The sequence below is a fragment of the Ursus americanus genome, chromosome 14 (genome assembly GCF_024610735.1).
Source record: "Ursus americanus isolate L20-20 chromosome 14, mUrsAme1.1.p, whole genome shotgun sequence".
NCBI lineage: Eukaryota > Metazoa > Chordata > Mammalia > Carnivora > Ursidae > Ursus > Ursus americanus.
Window position 1 is genome coordinate 44,369,554 of NC_142140.1, and position 15,018 is coordinate 44,384,571.

The window sequence follows — 15,018 nt, forward strand, 5'->3', positions numbered from 1 at the left end:
AATGACTTGCTTGCTCCTACACGTGTGTGTGCCCATAGGGGAGAGCTCCCAGCAGGTGCACATGGGAGGACCCATCTTAACATGTGGAAGTAGAATGTGTTCCTTTGACATGTGTACACATACATGGGCAGCACCTGCCCAGTATGCTTGGTGCATCCAACCAGAGCCCCCAGTTGCTTCAAGGTGTTCTCGTGGATCCTCACACACTTCCTGAAACTTGTATTTCCCCTAAAACAGTCTTCCCCCACCCAGCCCTCTTCCATAATCCCACCTCTCTTCTCCCTTCCAACAGAATAACTTCCCAGCCAGCAGCCCAGAGAGACTCCAGGACCTCAAATCCACTGTGGACCTTCTCACCAGCATCACCTTCTTTCGGATGAAGGTAAGAAGGGGACCCAGTCCCATTAGCTCTCCAACGGGCATTTTCTAGCACTCTTAGCTCCTAACCAAGTAACATTTCTCCTGGAGAGTAGTGCCCTTTCTCAATGACCCTCTGCTTTCATACTGCTACATTTCCTTAAACTCATAACCACAGGTAGCCACTTCCTGGGTACCTCTTGTCCCAGCTGTGCCAACTTCTGCCTGCCTCCCTCCCTCTAGGTGCAAGAACTCCAAAGCCCGCCCCGAGCCAGCCAGGTGGTGAAAGACTGTGTGAAAGCCTGCCTCAACTCTACCTATGAGTACATCTTCAACAACTGTCATGAACTCTATAGTCGGGAGTACCAGACAGACCCGGTGAGGACCCCAGATAAAGCAGAAATGAACAAGGGTTACCAACCAGACCCTGGCCCAAGTCCCTGGTCTTCTCCTTCTCAAGTGATTTAACTGAGCCTCAGTACCTTGCTCTGTAAAATGGAGTCATAAACCCATATCTCAGAATAGAGGAGAAAATTTAACGAGATGCTATCTTTAGATAAAATGTAGGTAAGTGCTTAGCACGTGATATACAATAGATGCTCAATAAATTCAGTTTTAGTTAAACATAGTTGAGTTTGGCATGCAGCATACCTAGTATAGAATCACCATTCAATAAATGTTGAGTGGAATTTGTTTTCTTGAGTAGAGTTCAGTTTTGGTCATTTCAACTCAATTTACTTGAGATCATTCTACACGTGTTTGTTTATCTACACATATAATGCCAGGATTGTCGGTAAGGTTTCAAGGAGCACATACCATTTTAGAAGGAAAAGATATATACATTGAAATTCACAACCTAGGATGATTAGCCCTGGGATGGAGGAATTGCAGGAGACTGTGGGAGCTAAGGTGGTCCCTACTTCACCTTGGGCTTCTGATAGGAGATAACACATAAGCTCAATTTAGTGATATTTTATTTCATTCTATTCATTTACATTCAGTTGACTTCAAGTTGAAGTCAACTTGCTTTGAAACCAAGTCACTTTGAATTGAATTGGGTTGAGGTGCAGTGGATTAAATTGGGTTGGATTTAGTTCAACTATAAACAGTTTTTTTTCCATTTATTCCTATTCAGGTGACTTACAATTGCTCTTGGCTAATTAGTGAACAGAACTGAGTTAGATTGAGCTGGGGTTAATTTTATAAAAATCCATTTATTTCTATTCAGTTGACTTGAGTTGAAGTTATTCTTTTTTTTTTTTTTTAAAGATTTTATTTATTTATTTGACAGAGAGAGAGAGACAGCCAGCGAGAGAGGGAACACAAGCAGGGGGAGTGGGAGAGGAAGAAGCAGGCTCATAGAGGAAGAGCCTGACGTGGGGCTCGATCCCAGAACTCCGGGATCACGCCCTGAGCCGAAGGCAGACGCTTAACCGCTGTGCCACCCAGGCGCCCCTGAAGTTATTCTTGACTGGGTTGAGTTGGCTTGAGTGAGGATGAGCTGGGTTGTTGGGTTAGGCATAGTTGAGTTCAAATGAGTTGGGTTGAGTTGGGCTCATTTCAGTGAACTTAGCTACATTCATTTTCATTGATTGACTAAAGTAGGATTGAACTGGCCTGAGTATGTTAGGTTCAGTTGAGTAGGTAGAGTTGGATTGGATTGACTCAGTTGAGTTGAATTAGATTAAGTTAGGGTGGGTTGAGTTCGAGTTGATTTATTTCCATTATTTTTACTTAGGATGATGTTGATCTTGGATGAGCTGATTAGGTGCAATCCAATTGAATTCATTTGAGTTTAATTCAATCCAGTTAAGTTTAATTCCACTACATTCAATATAATTGGCCTGGGTTCAGTTTCATTAAATTAATTCTGAGAATCTCCATCTGTTAAGCTAAATGGGCCTGATTGACATTCACTTCAGTTCTATTTGGTTTAGTGGGCTGCAGTTTTTTTCCAACTAAATTCAGTTCTATTCACTTTTATGAGTTGAGTCTAATTAAGCTTTGTTGAGCTGAATGGACATGAGTTCTGTTTGGGCCAGTTTACATGAATTCAGTTCCTTTTCATACAGCTCTCCTACCTGAACCATCCATGTGTTAATGGCACTGCTTCCTCACTAAACTCCTTCCCCTCAATAATGAACTAACTGAGGCACCCACCCATGGACCCCTTTGACCAATGTCTCCACTTCCCCACTCCAGGCCAAGAAGGGAGAAGTTCCCCCAGAGGAACAGGGACCCAGCATTAAGAACCTTGACTTCTGGTCCAAGCTGATTACTCTCATAGTGTCCATCATTGAGGAAGACAAGAATTCCTACACTCCCTGCCTCAACCAGTGAGTTGTGTATCGTGCCTTTAATTATCTGGAGGTCATCATGTGTGTGTGTGTGTGTGCACAATTTTGTGTCTTATGTGTAAAGGTGATCATGTCTAACTACACATAAAATGATGTGTATGTGGAGGCAACTCTAGGTGTGGTTGTGCCTAAATGAAAAATGGCATAATTTATAAACATAAAATTGTGTGTATGTATACAATCACTGATGTAATCAGACATGTATTTTATATGTGTTGATTTGTGTGAATAACAATGTGTACATATGTATATAATTTTGTATATGTGTGTAGGTTCATATATAACAATTGACAGTGTTGCTCAAGTATTTACTATGTGTTAGATACTCTGCTAAATGTTTTACACTTAAATTGCATTATATCTTGTGTGTGGGTGTAATTCTGTGTATAGTTGTGACCTATGGGTTTAATTGTGAATTGTATATATGCATACAATTATGGAATGCACTTCAATATACAATATCGTATATTGTGTAATCGCATGTGAGTATGTACACGGTTTTGATTTGTAGATTTATACGTCTGTAGAGTTTTCATCTGTGTTAGCTGAATGAACTGTTGTGTCTTATTTTTCCCTGAGTGCTAAAGGGGCTCCTAACTCTGGTGTGCCAATATCTCTTGGTTAGTTAGATACTCAGTTAAGATCAGGGATTTGGGATGGATGAACTGAAGGGTGGATGGATGTATGGGCAGATGAATGGAGATATGATTGAATGGGGAGATGAACAGATGGATGAGTAGATGGTTGAATGAATAGGTGGATGGATGGATAGATTGGTAGAAGGATGAATGAGTAGATAAAGGAATGGATGGATAGCTGGTTGGATGGAGAGATGGATGGATGGATGGATGGATGGATGGATGGATGGATAGGTGAATGGATGAGTAGGTGGATGATTGGATAGATTGGTGGAAGGATGAAGGGGTAGATAAAGGAATGGTGGATAGCTGGTTGGATGGAGAAATGGATGGATGGATGGATGGATGGATGGATGGATGGATGGATGGATGGACAGATGGGTAAGTGAATGGATGGGTAGAAAGGTGGATGATTGGATGAATGAATGGATGAAGGGATGGAGAGATAGATAGGTGGAGGCTCAGGGAGAAGCAGGGCTTCAGTTCAGAGTCACTCAGCATGTCAGTGGCTTTGGGGGAGCTTGAATCCAGAACTCTTGTCTGTCCTTCACTATCCTCTGGGCTGGGAAGGCCAAAGCAGCCTTTGCCATCCAGCTTCCATCTACCAAAGTTTCATACTTCCATGACTTTCACCAGGTTTCCCCAGGAGCTGAATGTGGGTAAAATCAGTGCCGAAGTGATGTGGAACTTGTTTGCCCAGGACATGAAGTATGCCATGGAGGGTAAGTACCCCTATCCCCATGTCTGCTAGCCTGGCTATAGCAGGCACCTTGCCTCAGTATCCCCTCCAAGGCTGTGAGCGTCCTGGAGCCTCAAGCTTGAGGTTGGGCACCTGTGATGGCCAGAGCTGGTGCTGCCAAGACAGAGTGTGGAGACCTTCCATTCTTTCCCTACCAGAGCATGATAAGCATCGCCTGTGCAAGAGTGCTGACTACATGAACCTACACTTCAAGGTCAAGTGGCTGTACAATGAGTATGTGGCAGAGCTTCCTGCCTTCAAGGACCGCGTGCCTGAGTACCCTGCGTAAGTCCCTTGCCCCAAGCCAGAACTGTAGTGCTGACAGCTAGACTGAGGCCCAGAGATGAGGGCTGACCTACTCAGGGTTCCCTGGGCATCAAGGGCACAGTGGGGTACAAACCTAGTATTCTCTGTAGCCCAGACAATTAATATGTATAAGTATCAGGAACTGCACTGAGCAGTGCCTTTTCTCATTTAATTCCTTTGACAATTCTGTAAGATGGGAGCATTATAATTCCCATTTTGTGGATGAGAAAATGGAGAGTTTAATGCTAAAGGACTTGCCCAAGGTGACATCCAATAAGTGACAGAACCAGGATTTGAACTCTAGATGTCTGACTCATGGTCTGTGTTGGAGAGCAGGATGGTGGTCACCATTTACCGAGGACCTGCTATGTGTTGTGTCATTCACTGCTCACAGCAGCACTGTGGGATAGATACTCCTCTGTTGTACAGGTAATGGGATCCCAGAGAGGAAATCCACTTGCCCATGGGTAGTTTATCTGAACCATGAGTCCTGCGAGTATGAGCCTTTCCCTGATGGTATCATGAGGTCCATTTCTTGGCTGAAGTAACTGAGGCCTGGTCAGGTAGGGAAGTAGAGGGAGTACCCACCCAAGGCCACAGGGTGAGTTCAAGGGAGAGAAGGACCTGCCCAAGTACCATTCAGAACTAGGCAAAGCAGTGGGTCAGGGGACAAGAGGTGGCAAGACCCCATCCCTGCTCTCCATTCCAGGTGGTTTGAGCCTTTTGTCATCCAGTGGTTGGACGAGAATGAGGAGGTGTCGCGGGATTTCCTGCACGGGGCCCTGGAACGAGACAAGAAGGATGGGGTGAGGAAACTAGCCCGTGATCAAGCCCCTAGACTGCCCAGAGTGGTCTCACTCCCTCTGGGGTCCATTGGGATCCAGTATGGGGTCAAAAATTGCCCTTGAGATGAAGCCAATCTCTGAAAGGTGGCCACCATCTTCATCTTGTTCATAGTGTCAAAAGTGTTTTGTTCATTCAACAAATGAATACAGTTCATCAAGCTGGAAGCCACACCTTCCCCATACCTCTGTGTCCACCTCTAAGTCACACTTGCACACTATTCGCTTAACCCCAGGGCACTTGGTCTCTGGATCTCCCCATGGACAGCAGGAGGATTGGATGCTGGGGACTGTCTGGCTCTGACCCCTCTCTTCCTTCCTGGCCTCCCTCCCACTGCAGTTCCAGCAGACCTCAGAGCATGCCCTATTCTCCTGCTCCGTGGTGGACGTCTTTTCCCAGCTCAACCAGAGCTTTGAGATCATCAAGAAACTTGAGTGTCCTGACCCCCAGATCGTGGGGCACTATATGAGGCGCTTTGCCAAGGTGCGGGAGTGCAGGTGGGGTTAGGGATGGAGTCCAGGTGAGGGATTGGGATAGGGTCAAGATTGGGGTTGCAATTGAACTTGGGATTGGGGTCAAGGTCAGGATTGGGGTTAAGTTTGGGATTGAGGTCAAAGTTGGGGTTGATGATATCAGTGAGATTGGGGTTGTGGTTGAGATCAGTGTTGGAGTTGTGGTTGGGGGCAGCATTTGGTTTGAGGTTGGGGTTGAGGTCAGCGTTCTGGTTAAAGTTGGAGATGAATTTGGACCTGGAATCAAGGTTGAGGGTGGGGTTAAGGTTGGGGTTGGGTTTATGGTTACCATTAAGTGTTGAGAATCAATTTGACATTGAGGTTGGAGTGAGTGTTGGGATTTATGTAGAATTTGCATGGGCATTGTGGTGAGTTTGGAGGTTGGGACCATCCTGCTGGGGTTGAGGGTTCCAGTTAATTGGCTTTAGGCTGGGTTGAAGTTGAGGACTGCAAGTAGGAATTGGGATTCCATCTGAGATCCAGTCATGCTTGTGCTTGGAGCTGGGTTAGTATGATTGTTGGTTGTTCTGTGAAAGAGCTGGGTCTACATAAAATAATCGTCTTTACCTGGTGGTGTCTCCTTGATTGTGAGGGTCATCCTGGGTGGAGAATTTACCCATTCAAGTGGTCCATCTTGAGTGCTCATAGGGATTTGCGTTCATCCCTGATCTCACTAGTGGCTCTTGATGGACCTGCCCAGCCCTAGCTCCAGCCCCAGCCCCAGCCCCTGTTCTCACCCCCTGTCTGTGTCCTCCCCAGACCATCAGTAATGTGCTCCTCCAGTATGCGGACATCATCTCCAAGGATTTCGCCTCCTACTGCTCCAAGGAGAAGGAGAAAGTGGTGACCTGTGGGGGACCCTGTTCTGTTCCCTCCCAGCCCCATTCTGCACCCCAAAGGCTCCCTCCTTCTCTGGGCTCTGATACTTGTGTCTGTGTGTGTCCAACTGTGTGTGTCCATGTACCTGACTTCATGGGTCTGGGGGGATCTGGAGGTGAGGGTACATGTCTTCAGTGTGCCATTGTCTGATTGTTGCAACTGAAGCCTTCAGGGTGTATGGATGTAAGTGTGAAAACCTAGAGTCCATGTAGGAGAATATGGGTGTGTGACAGGAACTCCCCCCTCCCTACTACTCCCAGAAGCCCAACCCACCCTGGAGAAGTTACTTGAGTCCTGTTTCCCCCTGCTAATCTCCAGAACCCACCCCCCAACATTCCCAGGAATCTGGTCCCAAATGCTGTCTTCCATTCTCAGATGACCCTATGGGATCTTCCTCTGGGCCCAGACCCTGAAACCTTCCTGGGGTCCCTGGCAGTGGATGGGGGAGGCTCTGGGGAGGGGTCCTGAGCCCTGACTCCCTGCTCTGTTTGCATCCCCAGCCCTGCATCCTCATGAACAACACTCAGCAGCTCCGAGTGCAGCTAGAGAAGATGTTTGAAGCCATGGGAGGAAAGGAGGTGAGGCGAGCCCCAGGCAGGGTCACCACTTCCCCTGCATCCCTGCAGGCCCTTGATGAATTCCAGCTCAGCCACTCCCTCTGACCCAAGCAAGCACCTCCACCATCTGTGCCTGTTTCCTCCCAGCCCCTTGGGATCACTTTCCCTGTGTTGGATGGGAAAGTGCCCCATTTATGTGGATGCTCTGTAAACCTAACCTGATGTCCCTTTTCCTTTCTCAGCTGGATGCTGAGGCCAGTGACATCTTGAAGGAGCTCCAGGTGAAACTCAACAATGTCTTGGACGAGCTCAGCCGGGTGTTTGCTACCAGGTGGGGACACCTCCAGGGCTGAGAGCAGACAGGAGGGGGCAGCTCCCAGACCTCTGAGCCTGGAGCATCCAGAGACTCAGCAAATGTAGTGGTGAAGACTTCAGGCTTGGAGTTAGAGCTGAGTTCAATCCTGGCTTCACCACTTACTAGCTATGTAGCCTTGGGTGAGTTGTTTAACTTCCCTGAACCTTAGTTTACTCATCTGTAAAGTGGGGACGATGATAATAATAGTACCTGGGTCGGACTGTGCAGTGAAATAAATAGCACAGGTGAATGTCTCAGCCCAGTGCCCAATTCTGCTATTGTACACCACCCGCTCCCCTGCTTGGTTATATGCCATGGCTCCTTGATGCTCAGGATAAAACATCAAGATCCATGGTCAGCTTTTGAGGCCTCATCTGGCCCTTTCTCTGGGAGGCCCCGGGAGTCTGGTCTGAACTCCCCTACTCTGCGCTCCCAGCTTCCAGCCACACATTGAGGAGTGCGTCAAGCAGATGGGTGACATCCTCAGCCAGGTGAAGGGCACGGGTAATGTGCCAGCCAGTGCCTGCAGCAGTGTGGCCCAGGATGCTGACAATGTGCTGCAACCCATCATGGACCTGCTGGACAGCAAGTAAGCCAGGCTGGGTGGACTAGGACAGCCAAGAAGAGGTTAGGATGGGGCTTTAGAGACTCAGGGTTGGCCTGGAGAGGACACTCAGGGCATGTTTCCTGGGTGGTGGTTGGATGGTTTGGATGGGTGAGTGGGTGGGTGGAGGTATGAAGGGATGGAAATATGGGTGGGTAAATGATTGGAAGGACTGGTGAGTTCTTTTGTATGGGTTAATGGACAGTGGTTGGATGGATAGATGACATGAGAAATGGGTGGGCAGATTGATTGGTAGATTAAAAAATAAATGCTTAAAAGTCTAGATGGAGGATAGATTGATAAAAGGAGGGATGAATGGACAAATGGACGGGTAGATGAAGTTAGGTAAGTATTTGAATGGATGAATAACTGGATGGATGGATGGATGGATGGATGGATGGATGGATGGATGGGTCAATTGAAATAAGGATAAATGGATGGAAGTGTAGATGAGAGGATGGATACATGGGTGGGAGGAAAGAAGGGAGGGAGGGAGGATGGATGGATGGTTGGGTAGAAGGATGGATGGGAGGGAGAAAGCAGGGAGGAGAGGGGAAGGAAAAAGATGGAGGGGTCATTAAAGAAAGTTGGGGGAGGGATTGTTTGGTGGTTGGGTGGGTCAGTTGCTAGATGGATCATGGTGGATTACTCTGTCTCCTTCAACCCCCATACATCCAGTCATGAATTTTTTGTTGTTTCCCCTCTCAAGTTTGCCCTCTTCCCACCATTCCCTTCTCCATCTGAGCATGGCCCCAGTCCCCTCACAGTCCCTAGTCACCAGCCTTTCTATTCCAGTTTACCCCCCACTCTGTTCTTTTGAACAAGAAAGTCTGGCTGTGTCTCTTTTGAACACTCCATGGCTCCCCACTGCCCTCATGCTAAGGCCCACGCCTTCCTCCCAGGTGTTGAGTCCCCTTCCAGCCTGGCCCCTGCTGACCTGTCCAGCTATCATTTATTTTTCATGTGTCACACATCATAGCTCCATCAGACCATTCTGATCAATGGGTCTCATCAGACCCCATTAAGGGGTCCCTATACAGGCTCTGTGCACTCTTGTGTGTCCATGGAGTATTTTCCCGCCTTGCCTATTTGTTGAGAGAAAGGGGCTTTGAGGGTTAGGGCCAGCTGGGCCATTTCTCAGACCTACTCCTTGCCTCCAGCCTGACTCTCTTTGCCAAAATCTGTGAGAAGACGGTGCTGAAGAGGGTGCTAAAGGAGTTATGGAAGCTGGTCATGAACACGATGGAGAAGACCATCGTCCTGCCGCCCCTCACTGACCAGACGGTGAGGCCCACAGGGGGCCAGAGGGGATTCCTGGGCCACCTCCCCTGTGGGAGCCCAGAGAACTTGATGCCAAAGGCATTGGGTCTCAGAGGTCAGTGGGGCCATTCAAAGATCAGAGAGGTCACACATGGGTCAAAACTCATCAAAGAACCAATTCATGGGTCAGATATGTAAATGTCAAAACTCATCAAAGAACCAATTCATGGGTCAGATATGTAAATATCAAAAATGTCAAGTAGAGTTAAGAGATGTCTAAGGGACATAGAGGTCACATGTGAATCAAGAGGGCATACGAAGGCCAGAGATCACCCAGAAAACAAAGAGGTCAGCTTGGAGATCACAAAGGTCATAGGGGTCAGTGGGTTCATCAGAGGGCTCTCGGGGGTCAATCAAGAGACAAGGAGGGGAGATACCAGTGACTTCGAAGATCAGAGACCAAGAGGACAGAGGGCTTCCAGAGGTCAGCCAGAGGTCACAGAGAGCATCCAAAGTCAGGCCAAGCAGAGGTCAGCATTCATCCAGAGACCAGGACCATGCCTCTGGAACCCTTCTGGGAAAAGCCCAGAAAGCCTGATCCCCAGGGATCAGGCTTCCAGGTGGGATTGGGTGAACCGCAACATCTGTGGAGGGGTGTGGCTGGGCTTGGGTTCCTCCAGGGAGGTGTGGGGGCCTGAGGACAGCAATGGTACACGGGTTGATGGCACAGCACAGAGTGAGAAGACGTTCCTGGGGACAGGGTGGGGGAGGCTTGGGGAGGGTGGGCAGGGCCACCAAGAGGCAACGATGGTGGTGGAGGCTTTGGACCTCCCGTCACCTGCCTGTCTCCTCTGGGCTGGGCAGGGGCACGGGGTCCGCCCCTCGGTGCCGTCTCCGCCCCCTCCCTGGCCTTCCTGGGAAACTCATGGTGACTTATTCCCCCCTCCCCCCGCCCCGCCCCCAACGCGGCTGACAGATGATCGTAAGTAGAGGCCCTTCTGTCCGTCTGTCTGTCCGTCCGCTCTGTGTCTGGACTCGGCCCACCGTGTGGCTGCATCCACCCCACCCAGCGCCCCCTCCTCACCCACCGGCCCCCCCACCTACTGTCCCACTTCCCGCCTAGATGTGCCTGTGTGTGTCTGGGGCGGGGCATGGGGTGGGGGCGGGGCCTGGCGGGAGGGAGGCCACGCCCACCCACCCCGCCCCATTGTAAGTACAGAGGAGGCACCTTCCGGCTCCCAAACCCCAAACCCTGAGCCCAGCACCTTCATGTCTGACCTCGTCCTTTAGTTGGAATTCACCCTTACTCCCATGCTCAGACTCCACCAGGATATTGGTCTCTCCCCGAAGCTAGAAAGAGGTTAAAAGTCAATGGAGTTCCTCTGACCTCCCTTCTGGGCTCTGAACTGTTAGCAGCCACCCAAAATACAGGCCCTTACCACCCGGGTCCCCCTACTTAGCTGTTCAGCACAGACCTCCTACCACCCCTGCCTTCCCACTCCCACCATAGGACCACATGAATCCCAGACACACACCCAGGCATTCAGGTGGGAGACAGCATTTGGGACTTTGGTGTCAGGCAGACTTGGCCTCAAATCCCAGCCCAGCCACACTCTCTGTGACCTTGGGAAGTCACTTCACCTCCCAATCTCCATTTCCTTGTCTGGAAAAGGGGTTAATTAACTGCAATAACTCTCTGAGGGTTGTTGTGAGAACCAAATGGGATGATGGATTAAAGTGCTCATCTCTATGACTATCTGAGGCAGTGCTCACTAAATTAGACCTAATGTTGTTGTTGGTGGTAATATGTAAATACACAGTAGGGTAGAGATCAATAAAACCACTTCAGAGTCTCTCTTTGTGGACAAGACAGGCTACTATAAGATTTCACCTGTCAAAAGTTCACAAGTGCTCATCTCACTTCTTGGTGGCCGCAGTCTGGGTCTTTGGTTGTAACCACTTGGTGGCAGCATACCCAACAACAGACAATGCATTTGTGGGCAAGGAGCTAAAGGGATTCACACTTTTTTAAAAAGATCTTATTTATTTATTTGACAGAGAGAGACACAGCGAGACAGGGAACACAAGCAGGGGGAGTGAGGGCAGATGCTTAACGACTGAGCCACCCAGGTGCCCCAGGGATTCACATTTATTGATGATTCTTTGTATGCTAGATTTCATAGCTGCTCTTACAGCCCACCTTCATGACAACCCTTTGAGTGAGGTGGATATTATTATTCCCATTTTGCAGATGAGGAAAGCTGACGCTCAGAGAGGAGGAGTCACTTGCTCAAGGCCACATAGTAAACATATGTCAGAGTCTGTTTTCAAATTCAGGTCTGTCTGAATTTGGAACCTGTTTGCTGTCCTGTTGACCCAAGAAACAAGATCCTCATATATACAGTAAACGTAAATGGATTATGTTTTGGCAGTGACTTCTCTTCTTTCTCTCTGGCTCTGTATTTCTATTTCTCCTTTCTCTTTCTCTTTCCTGTCTCTCTGACTCTCTTATAGCTTTTAAGAGTTGATCATTAAGGTACACACACATTCCCCCATGCAACCCAGCCATCAGCCCCCTGTGCAGTATAGATGCCCCTTACCTCCTGTCCCCATGAGTACATGTGTGATCACCCTGGGTTCCCACCCCACATGGCTTGCCAGGTTGATCACCCTGTGACGTTGTCTCTGCAGGGCACCCTCTTGAGAAAACATGGCAAGGGATTAGAAAAGGTAATGAGGGCCTCATCTGTGCTGAGGTCCTGAGCTCTGGTGTCTGAGTGTGTGTGTGCATGTGTGTTCATGTGCATGGGTAGGAAGGTCAGCTGGGGATCACAGGTAAAGGCAGGTGTCCTAACCAAGTCCCACAAAACCAGAAGTCAGAGATGAGTTGATTCTCCAGGGACATGGCTTGGAGTGTGTGTGCACGTGTGAGCAAACATGTGTACAAACAGCTCCCACCCTCTCATAACAAAACCCAAAGGGCTTATCTCAGCGCTGGGCTCAGCTGAATTCTGTGGCTTTGAGATGGGCCCAGACACTGGACCACTGTTCTGGACTGAGACATGTGTTGTTTTTCATGTAAATTTTGTTGTTGTTGTTGTTCTAATGGGTGTTTGTTGTAAGAAGATGGGAGCTGTGACAACACATGAACAGTTGCCCTTGCTGTGCATTCATGCAGGAACTATCATACCTGTGAGCACACAAGTGGGGTCTCTGCTTCATGAACATGGGTAGTAGGGCTTCCCTACTCACTCATCCAGCCCTTTGCGGGGGGGGGGGGGCACATTCGATGTTCCAGGCAACATATACATGTAAATGTATCCGTGTGGGGGGTGAGTGTGTGAGTTTATGTGTGATTGTGTACACATGTGCAAGTGTTTAGGAGTGCACGTGTATATTTTAGTGTGTGAGTTCTTCTGTGTGTATGTGTGCTGATCCAGGTGTGTGTGCGTGTAAACTTTCTGCACTTGTGTGGATGTACTTGGGTGTGTGTCTCTACATTGAGGGAACTCGTGATACCTATAAGTACATTTCTTTTAGAGTCAGTCCTGCTGGGGAAAAGCCTTGGGGGTGGGGGAGGAGAGAATCCCAAGCCCTTTCTCTTCTCTCCCCCTCCCCAAGGCACCCCATCCCTAGGCAGGCTGTCCCCAGGTGATGGGCTGGTTGTAGCCTCCTGGCAGTCCGGAGTCAGGCCAGAGCCCCCAGTGGGAGACAAGGGAAGATGCTTAGCTTGGGGAGGGGGCCTAGTGTTAGACTCAGGACCTGGGGGGCAGCTTGCGGGCTGGGGAGTGAGACTGTGCTTTGAGGGGGCAGGGAAGCCCCAGTGAGCATCCTCCCAACAGCCACCCAAACGCTGACCTCCGCCTGATTCTCTCCACAGGGCAGGGTGAAATTGCCAAGCCACTCAGATGTAAGACCAGCCTCTCACTGTCTGTCTGGCTCCTACCCCCACCCCCACCCCCCTCCCCACCCTGTGCCTCCTTCCACCTCTGTGGTCTGTGCCGTCTGGGGGCGCACTGTGAACCCATCTGTGGTCTCTTCTTCCTTTGTCTGTCTGGTTTGCTTGTGAGGGGTGGCGGGTGGCAGGGGGGAGGCAGGAGGGGAGGAGGGTGTGGCAGGGGAAACCAAGGAGCAGACAGCTGGGCTCCGAAGCAACTATGCCTCAGAACAGCCTCAGGGAATCACAGACAAGGAATCAGAGTAGCAACAACCAGGATGATAGTAATGATATTCGTAGCGGTAGGATAACCAGCTCCCACTGGCCAGCTGGTAGACCATCAATGTGATTCCACGCATCCCAGCTGCAAATGGCCCTCCTCCCTGCCTAGCCCTGCTCAGGACCCCAGAGCACCCCAGGGCCAGTAAATGCAGGACCTCACTGATTCTTAGGCCTACCTCACCCTCTAAGCTAGTATAGGTGCCCCTGTTAACCAGGGAAGGAAACTGAGACCCAGAAAAGTCCAAGGACATGCCTCAGGTTACCCAGCACAGGGATTGGAGGAGGCAGGACTCATGGCTTCCAGGCCAACCACTGCCCCCAACACTGCTCATGACCTTGAGACCAAATGATAATAACAGTGAACATTGAACAAAGACACATTTAGCCCCAGCTAAACCATGAAGTGGATATGATTTTCCCCAACTAGATGGGAAAGCTGAGGTTCAGAGAGGTTAAGTGACTTGCCCAGGGCCACACAGCAGAGCTGGGATTTGAACCCAGGCCCACCCGGCTCATTGGAGCCATAACCAGGATGCCATCTTGCTGGTGTCTGTTTGGGGTGGGGTGGGGGATGGGTACTGAGGTGTGTGTTGGTGGGGAGGATTCTTCCTTTTACAAGGTCAGACTAACAGCCACCCAGATAACTGGGGAAATTCTCCCACAGAGGCATTGGCCCCGGGAGTTGTGGTGGTGGGGTCACCAGAGCCCATCCCATAGTTTTCTTAAAACCCCCTGACTTCGGGCTGGCAAGCCTGTCCCATACCGACAAACACCACCTGGGGCTCCCCGCACCCATGGCTTCTCACTGTCCACTCACCTTCTTCTCTGTGCCCCAAACCTGGGGTCCTGGTGGAAGTGAGAGGGTGGGTAGTGTGCCCACACTGGGATTTGCAGGGACAAAGTCACCACCTCCTCAGCACTTCCTGAGGGGGGAGCTCCAGACCTCTGCCCCTGGTACACAACCATTGCCCTGCCCAGAGCCTCTGGACAAGAACCGAGATGGTGTTCAGGGCTGGGGTGTCAGTAGGCCTGTAGGGATTGGTCTGGAGGACCCCCACCCTCACCTCGGCTGTGACTGTTGTTACCTGCAGGGAACCCAGATGATCTTCAATGCAGCCAAAGAGCTGGGTCAGCTGTCTAAACTCAAGGTGAGGCCAAGGGTGGGGGCAGGAGATTGGGGTGGGGAAGCTTTCTAGGGGAAAGGTCCCAGAATGGTGACATGTTCGAGGGACAGAAACCCTATTCAGACTGACTTAAGCACAATTTATTTGCTCCAGTGTGTTGGAAATATGTGCAAAGTTCAGCTTCAGATACAGCTTGATCAAGGGTAAAATCATTTATTCAACAAATATTGAGCACCTGCTGTGTGCCAGTCACATGCTAGGTACCAGG

General features: G+C 49.6%; 1 protein-coding gene across 1 annotated transcript in view; it reads left to right on the forward strand.

Moving 5' to 3' along the window:
• The window catches only part of UNC13A (unc-13 homolog A), a 64,534-nt gene that overhangs the window by 36,882 nt on the left and 12,634 nt on the right, over positions 1-15,018 (forward strand). The window contains exons 26-41 of the mRNA XM_045778359.2: positions 293-382; positions 601-735; positions 2,560-2,693; positions 3,989-4,074; positions 4,250-4,376; positions 5,107-5,203; positions 5,580-5,723; positions 6,512-6,595; positions 7,132-7,209; positions 7,431-7,519; positions 7,980-8,132; positions 9,308-9,431; positions 10,384-10,389; positions 12,099-12,137; positions 13,288-13,317; positions 14,718-14,774. Coding sequence (XP_045634315.1) covers positions 293-382; positions 601-735; positions 2,560-2,693; positions 3,989-4,074; positions 4,250-4,376; positions 5,107-5,203; positions 5,580-5,723; positions 6,512-6,595; positions 7,132-7,209; positions 7,431-7,519; positions 7,980-8,132; positions 9,308-9,431; positions 10,384-10,389; positions 12,099-12,137; positions 13,288-13,317; positions 14,718-14,774 — 1,473 coding nt within the window. The remainder of the gene's footprint in view (positions 1-292; positions 383-600; positions 736-2,559; positions 2,694-3,988; positions 4,075-4,249; positions 4,377-5,106; positions 5,204-5,579; positions 5,724-6,511; positions 6,596-7,131; positions 7,210-7,430; positions 7,520-7,979; positions 8,133-9,307; positions 9,432-10,383; positions 10,390-12,098; positions 12,138-13,287; positions 13,318-14,717; positions 14,775-15,018) is intronic.